This window comes from Rhipicephalus sanguineus, chromosome 4 (genome assembly GCF_013339695.2).
Source record: "Rhipicephalus sanguineus isolate Rsan-2018 chromosome 4, BIME_Rsan_1.4, whole genome shotgun sequence".
Lineage (NCBI taxonomy): Eukaryota > Metazoa > Arthropoda > Arachnida > Ixodida > Ixodidae > Rhipicephalus > Rhipicephalus sanguineus.
In genome coordinates this window covers 54,836,237-54,844,746 of record NC_051179.1, presented here as the reverse complement: position 1 = coordinate 54,844,746, position 8,510 = coordinate 54,836,237, and the positions used below count along the sequence as shown (strand labels likewise).

Sequence of the window (8,510 nt, the reverse complement as noted above, 5' to 3'; positions counted from 1 at the left end):
CAGCCATTCACTAAGGACAGACAATCAATACAGGACAGGACAATTCGCTACGGGACAGACAATTCACTACAGGACAGACAATAGACTACAGCGTCCCAAAATACGAAAGACAACAGAATTTCTGTCGTACTATTCTGTTGTGATTTTCGACTGGGTTCTATCATCTGATGTTCCTAAACTTGCACTGACATCGCGCATTGCACGGGCCTCTAGCATTTCGCCCTCATAAAATGCGACCGCCGCGGCAGGGATCGAAACCGGGACTTTAGGCTCACGATGCTATGAGGGTAGCTCCACATAGCACGATCTCTTGTAAACGCTTTTCCGCCAACACGTTGGCCTTCCCACGTGGACGCCGCCGCACTCGGAGCTCTAGGGCCATTGTTATTAAAGAGGTGTGAAATGGAATCAAATGCCTTCAGATTATCCTATCAATGAAGAAAATAAGCGAAATGAAACCATTTATGTAGCGTTTTAATCGGCCTGTCGCCACGTGTTGGCCGCCGCTATACTAAGCTAACAAGGTGGAGCGGTCGGAGGCAGTTGCAGGTACACGAAACCATGATGGTGCACTCGGTGCCTCGTGCTACCGTGACAATCGCTGTGGAAGCGGTCGGTGATTTCGATGAAGCTAGATTATTGAACACAGTCTTTTACATCTGTTACGTGCACACGCCTGTGGTCCTTTCGCATCGTGCTTTGTAAAGGAAGGAAGGAAGGCGAGCACAGAGCGGCAAAACTTACGCCTCGCGAGCAACCATCGACCATGATCTGGGCCACGGTACTGAGCCTCGTCTTGGGCTTGGCCCGAGCACTGACCGGCAACTACAACTACGAGGACTGCGGTAAGCGCAAGTTCCAGCATGTGTTCCGCCCAATGGAAACTGCAAATCCTTTTGACAGTGTGCACCTGCGATGTGGCCCTGAATATTGCGTTCAGGATATTGCGTTGATTTGTGAACAAGTGTTCATTCGTGTAATATGCTTAGGGACATGTCTGCCGCCTGTACGGCATCGAACGGTGTCAGAAATAAGATTTCTGCTATCTTATGCTTGGTTTGAGTACTCCGAGTGCTAACGGGCCTGTAATATTCGCTTTTAAAATCGGAATACTTAGTTCATAGCAAGTGCAGCTCCCGTGTACGGGACTGTAATAGTGTGCGGCCTCAGGGTGCGTGCAGTACCACGGGAAAAACTGTATTATTTCTCGGTCCTTAATAAAGTGGTATGTAAGCGTAACAACTTTCAGGCTATTGGGCGCGAGGACATACCGTGGCGCCACCATGCGGAGGCATCCCTGTGACGTGCAAGGTTGGATTGCTCCGCCAGCCCTCTCCCGCTCAGCCAGCAGCCGCTTTCGCGTCTGCTTTTTTATTATTGTTGTTGTACTTCACTTCAAAGAAATCAGTAAAATAGTACTGCGGCTTCATCACTATACTGCGGCTTCATTTCACTATACGAAATGCTAAATAACTGCTCAGAAAAAAAATGTTACGTGCTCATAATGCCTTGACAGCGTCCTGACTGCCGGCGTCGTCCGCTATGGCCACCGATATCGAAACCACGGGGGCCGAGAACGCTGCTTTTGTAAAAGGTAACGAATCATTTTGCGTCGAATGGGCTTTAGCGTGTGCTTGCGGCAAAGAAACATATTTTTTGCTGCAAGAAATGCGGGCAACTGTGCAACTTCATTCGTTGTAGGTTTGCATATAAAAACGGGCCGCGGTTGTCACACAAGCATGGGCAAGTAATAATATCTGGGGTTTAACGTCCCAAAACCACGATATGATTATGAGAGACGCCGTAGTGGAGGGCTCCGGAAATTTCGACCACCTGGGGTTCTTTAACGTGCACCTAAATCTAAGTACACGGGCCTCACACATTTTCGCCTCCATCGAAAATGCAGCCGCCGCGGCCGGGATTCGATCCCGCGACCTTCGGGTCAGCAGTCGAGCGCCATAACCACTAGACCGCCGTGGCGGGGCCAAGCATGGGCAAGTTAACATTCCTGTTTAGTACACATGGCCCTATGAAGCACGATGAAAGCGGTTTCTCCGCCCTGTGAGAAGCTATCCAGTATGCTTAGAGATTCATGTAGCCGCAACCTTTCTCATATGATTGGAGACAAACGCACGAGAACCGCACGAGAGCCATGTGAGATATACCGTGGTTGTAGCTAGATAACATTTCACATGAGTTTGTCTGCGGCACGATTGTAATATCTATCTGTTGCTTCTCGTTGCGCATTTTTTCTAAGGTTGTCACACGGTGCATTTTCGATCGCCACCAAGCCACATCGGGATGAAAATTTTCGACGACTGACTCCATTATCCAGCTTGCACAAAGGGACCAATCGCGATCGAAAAATACGGTCACGACCAGACTTGATTGTGGTAGCAAATGCACCATGTGCCAGCCGGCCGTATTACTTGCGCAATTGAATGACCATGCTGCAAGGTGTAACTTACCATGGTCTAAATGGCAATATTATGTTGTTGTGAAAATACCAGCGTCCAGCATTTATAAAGCTTCATTGATAAACAGTATGACACTTCGCGGCTGCTTCTAGATGGTGAATCAATGTTTGAAGATGACACTGGCTATGGGCTCATTTTACATAAATAATCTATAAGCAAGGAACCCTATGGCCTGAAGTCGAGAGTCTGACGGAAACCCGTGTGGTCGGGAAAAAGCACGAGGACAAATAAAATAAACACGAGGGCGGGAGGGGGGGGGGGTCAAACAGTGGTGGAAGTTACGTCGGCGAGACAGGTAACTTCCAGCAAAGACTCAAGCAGCACATGTATGACGTAAGAAAGGTTTCATCGGACGCGCAGGCAGAGCACGCAGAAGCAACAGGCCACGAAATAGACTGAGATGAGGCAAAGATAACAAAAAGAACAAAATAACTGGCTTTCTTGGCTTTATCTTGAATCTCTGACAATCTAGACAACGGCGCACACGCTTAATCGTCATGACGGCAACGTTCCACACATGTCCGCACGTTGCCTACGTCATATTTTAAAACATATATAACCGGACTATTTGCGCATTCATTTTTTACTGTGAACAATGCTGCCGTGAGTATTCGTGTTCGTTGTCCATTTTAACACCAAAGGCTTGAAATAACAAAAAAAGAAAGAGAGGTGACAGCGGCATCATGCTCGTGAAAGGCAGGATGGCGGTAAAAGTGAAAGCTCACGCCTGGCCCCTTCGCGTACGTAGCGCACTGTGACACGGAGCAGAAAAGTACCATGCCGCCGATAACTTTTGCTGCACTTTTCCGGATTTTGTAGCCTCTAGGGGTCCACATACAAGAAGTGAGAGCAAAACAACGCTGTTCAAAAGCGAAATCGCGGTTAAAAACAACGCATTCAACCGTCCGCTTCCCTTCGCCGAGCGAGGCGAGGTCACGTGATCCAACCCTGCACGTCACAGCGATTGCAGCGCCCGCGTCTCCAGTGGTGGGCCTCGCGCCCAATACTTGTTGCAGTAACGCGATACGCGAGCGTCTTCGTTAACCGCTGGCAATAAGCATAATCACGAGCAATCGACGTCCGCCATTTTATTTTTTGCATCAAATATTGAAACAACAAATCCCGGCGTGGACGTTACCAAACCATTCCTTTTCCTTATGCTGCAAATGGATGCACCAGTCACGCAGTGCGGCGATCGCGCCTGCCCGTTGTCAAGCAAAACGATTCCAGTCTACACGTCAAGCACGTCTATTCTATTCACACTTGCATGTTACCTGGCTTCTTACTACTTAGCGGTTCCATGAGCAAAAGACGTCACTGTGAGCGTCGGGCAACACAGTATCGCCCACAAGTACGTTTCCTGGTGGCGACTCACTCGTTGCTGTCGCCTAGCCCACTGCCATTTAAGGCGTGCGCATAGTCGCACACCGCCGTTCTGTCATGAGTGTGATGGCTTTGACTTAACTTATGCATCGAGTGCTAGATTCAATGGCACCGATGATGAATACGTCACCTAGAAATCACTATCTGAACTGGTAGCTTGTTGCCTTATATTAGTTTCTCCTGTGTATGTTTCCTTACATATAACCGGCGATTTGTGACGTCATTGGACAGCATAAATACCTGAGGACTGCGCAAAAAAAAAGGAAAGAAAAAGAAGAACCGGGCTAAATATTCTATAGGTTGCAATACAAAACGAAGACGTTTTTGTAATCGGTTACTGTAATGAATAATCGCTGGGATTTCACGTGCCGAAACCACTATATGGTTGAGGCACGCCGTGGTGGGGGACTTCGGACTAATTTCAACCACCTGGGGTTCCTTAACGTGCATCTAAAATCTAAGCGCACAGGTGTTCTTTGCATTTCGCCCCCATCGAAATGCGACCCCGTGGCCGTGAATCGAACCCTCGAGCTTATCAACGCGACGCCCAAGCTACTACGGCGTGTATGGGTTACTATAGGCAGATTTAAAATAGGGTTTGTAGCATTAGCGTTGTTTGGGTGCGTGCTTTATTTTCCAAATATAACGTGCGTACCCGTACGGCGCATGAGCAGTGGCAACAGACGCTAACGCGAACCTTTGCGTACGCTATCCTAAGACTGCCTATACTGTCTGGCATTTGCTTTGGCGCAGGTAGTGCGGCCAGGATTCTGTCGATGAACGTTGAGCCGTGTGACACGCAACCTTGCGTGTTCCTGCGAGGTAAAGATACGAAGATTCATTTCTCCATAATTGCAGGTAAGTAACCGGCTACGATCGGCTCTTATGCCCACGGGCAAGTCATATCAATATCCACTATATAGGCCTCTCAGATGAAGCTGTGTGTGTGTGTGTTTTATACCAGTCAGCCGTTGGCTTGCGATGCATCCCGCATCGCAAGAGTGTGTAATATGGCTCAAGAGTGTGTAACTATAGAAGCGGGGGACATTGAGACCAATTTCTGAAAACGTGGATAATTATAAGCTTAGTTCAATTGATTAGGACGTAGTTGAATGCACTTACTCGACGTTGTAGCCTTTTTTCTATAGGTGGATGAGAAATTATTCACGTTAAACTTGCACCTGCTCTTGCGGGCCTGAAGTTAAAATTGTACTTAGCGTCTCTATGTAAAGAGGACTTCGAGGGACCACTTATTTCCGCGCTTCGCAGATCAAGACAGCGAGTGGCTGCGGCTGGAACCCACCATGAGGATATTCGGCGTAACGTTGCCCGTGCCGGGCATGGAACGCGATATGTGCAAGGAGGTCTACCACTGTCCCATGGTCAAGGGAGGCAAGTACAACGGCACCATGACTGTGCACGTGCCTTTCTACGCGCCACCGGTATACACTTCGCACGCTCTCCTTATTCTTCGTGTAATAACGAGTATGTGGATAACCACGCTGTCGAAGGTGTCTGCAGCGGCGCATTTATGTAATCGTCGTCAAACGAAACGCGAAAAGCGGAGCGCGTGGCGAAAGCATTGGCAAAGGTCGGGTGCATGAGCGCGGTCCTGACATCACCACTGTCAGGCGCGCACGTCCGGTTCGGCAAGTTTTGCCTATGTTCTAGTTCTGATATGGTGATAATGGTGGCCGGCGTGAGTGCGCCGAACGCTTTTGGTCGTTATTTTCTTTTATCCTTTTCGTCTCGGATATCAGAACTAGAACAGAAGCGAAGTTATCGGACTGTAGGGGGATCGCTCAGTGCTGCCAAAACCGGATGTGTGCGTGTGTCAGTGGTGATGACAGGACGGTGCACACTATGCCTTTGCTAATGCTTGGGCCACGCTCTCGCGTTTCATTTGACGTCGACAGTACAACAGCACGTAAAAGGCTAATGTGCGGAAGCTGGCTTCTTTGCAACAGTGGTCATCTTGAGGTGAAGCCCGTTTTCCAGTTGAGCGCTTCGGCACAGTGTAGACGTACGGAAAGACGTTACAAGAATGACACATTTAAAGATTCGAAATTTTCCTTATGATGTCGCGCTTACGTTTTTAGCATATACCGATATATTTATGAACGAGGAAAAAAATTTAGGAGTGTATATATAGATCTGCGTTATACCTTTCTTTTGGCTTTCTGCGTACACTCGTCAGCATACAAGCAAACCGAATTCTTACGACTTTTTCTAAGAAAAAAAGAAAAACCAATACTGTGGCAATACAAGAATGGCCACTGTCCTAAATAGAGAAAAAGAAAAGCTGTAAATAACGGATAAATTTGAAATTATTGTGACATACAAATCTCGGGCTTTTTAATGCCGTTCATTCACGTCGTATTACTTATTAATGCTAGTAAATCGGACCACCTGCTTTATATGTAAAAAAAGTACAGTCTGCTTATATTCATCAGTCTGTATAAAAACGAGATTCTGTTGTTCATTTGTGCGTAATAACAGGATACGGCTGATTGTGTAAACCTGGTGACGTATTTGATAACGTCATGCCGCTCTCAAACACGAAACAAACGTTTATCTGCCTGTTTGTGCTTGATAAAGACGAGCGGGATAAAGGTGGACCAATCTAGAGTATTGACTCAACAAGCGGTGTACACAGATAACTAAAAGCCCACATGAACTCAGGGGTGGAGAACGCGTTAGCAATTGCCTTCTGTTTATTTTTTCTTATGTAGTTGTTTTTGTATCTCGTGGTCATGTCTGCACAAATGTCGTGAAAACATATTACGACAGAGACCAAAATGGCCAGCTTGTACAGGCCTAGGACTTGTGCAAATGTGCTGTTGCACAAAACTACGAGTGCAAGCGGGCTAGCTGTTATCTGGGGAACCTTGAACGATTACGTTGCTATCATTGCGAGTGTACCTTGCTTCGGAAGGACGTGTATTATCGCGCGATAAAAAAAAGATAAAAAACTGAAGCTGCCACCATTAGCTCCTCAGGATCAAATACGGTTCGTTGTCTCTGTCTGTCTGTCTGCCCCCATTAAATAAATCGGATGATGCGTCTCCTATCGCACCATCTGCTACACTGACAATATAGCAACACGTACTCTTCATGGTTAGTATAAGATAAGCGCGGTTGAGCCACAATTAACTGGATGTTGTCCTCATTGCGCTGTTCGGGCTTTTTGGTCGACGGCGTGATATGCATTGGAAATAGTTTTTTTTTTTTTCGCCCGCATTTAACGCCTGAAATGGCTTGCCTTTGTAACAATTGTATCCGCACTGTTGTATTTCTCGCGTTTTTACTTATTGTGTATTGGGCTGGACTGCTGACCCCGAAGGTCGCGGGATCGAATCCCGGCAGTGGTGGCCGCATTTCGATGGAGGCAATGCGCTAGAGGCCCGTGTGCTTAGATTTAGGTGCACCTTAAAGAACCCCAGATGGTCGAAATTTCCGGAGTCCTCCACTGCGGTGTCTCTCATAATCGTATATCGTGGTTTTGGGACATAAAGTCCTAACAATTATCTTTCGCTAACAATTAAACCCTAGCAATTAACAAGTCTAGCATAAAGAAGAAGGAAAGGACTGTAGCCGGTAGTTTCATGCTGTGCGGTGTTGAATGCGTAAGTAATGAAAGGCAGAACAATATTACTTATTGTTCGTTTTTTTTTCTTGCTTAACTTTGTTCCACCCGGCTTGAAGTTCGTGACCGCAGTGTGTAATAAATAAATAAATAAATAAATAAATAAATAAATAAATAAATAAATAAATAAATAAATAAATAAATAAATAAATATGCATGCAGGCAATCCTATCTGTTAAAGCAGTAAGCTTTCTTTTCTTTGATACTTCTTTTTGCGCATGTGTGAAATAAGCGACACTCCTTTATCTTTAATGTTGTGCATTATTTTCCGCGCGGGACATTGTTTATTCAAGCCTGTGCTGTCTATGATTATCGATCGCCCTTGTTTCTTACCTTTCTTACAGTTCGAAGTGAAGGTTCAACTGAAGATGATTGGCGAAAAGGGGGTCAGTATTTGCACCAGTGCCGCCACGATGTTCCAATAAAAGATTTATTCTTGGGTTCAGCATCGAAGGAAACCCGGTGGACTTCTGAAGCGGAATAAATCAAGAAAAAAAAAAAGGCCGCATAATTACCGCCGATTTATTGTTGCGCTCAAATAAAATTTCCGTTTCAACCGCATGCGTCGACGCAGACCATTCGCAAACGCGCCTTGTATTTGTGAAGTGACGATTTAGTTTTGTTGTTGCTGCTGTCGCCGTCGTTGTTGTTCTAAGCGAATTACCCTGTGCAAGTTGAGAAAATGTAGTTGAATGGTATGGCGAGATTCAGTTTTTCTTTTTTAGGCGAGCAAGATGGACTGTGTAGCCATTTGTAGCAGAAGGCAAGCTTGCCGCGGATGAGGCAAGTTGATAACAATTATATCGTGGATTTTACGTGTCAAAGCAACGATATGATTATGAGGCGCGCCATAGTGGAGGGTTCCGGAAATATATATATATAGCGGTTTGCATGATTACACATGCAAGACAGTGAACACTGGCGCAGGCTGGCGGTAGCAAGGAATGACTGCTCGTCACATCAGGGAGGAACATTGCGCCGATCCTCACCGCCTTGCATGCGTA

The 8,510-nt window shown here is 46.4% G+C and overlaps 1 protein-coding gene across 2 annotated transcripts in view; it reads left to right on the top strand.

The window, feature by feature from the left end:
* The first annotated feature begins 619 nt into the window (after positions 1-619).
* LOC119388774 (mite group 2 allergen-like Ixo r 2) overlaps positions 620-8,510 on the top strand; it is a 160,787-nt gene continuing 152,896 nt past the window's right edge. The window contains exons 1-4 of one of the 2 annotated variants that reach the window (XM_037656187.2): positions 620-845; positions 4,614-4,718; positions 5,130-5,302; positions 7,851-8,086. In XM_037656187.2, the coding sequence (XP_037512115.1) occupies positions 767-845; positions 4,614-4,718; positions 5,130-5,302; positions 7,851-7,931 (438 nt within the window). In that variant the 5' untranslated portion in view covers positions 620-766 and the 3' untranslated portion in view covers positions 7,932-8,086. Of the gene's footprint in view, positions 846-4,613; positions 4,719-5,129; positions 5,303-7,850; positions 8,087-8,510 lie in introns of those variants that run through there. The other variant, XM_049414619.1, reaches the window with a different exon arrangement.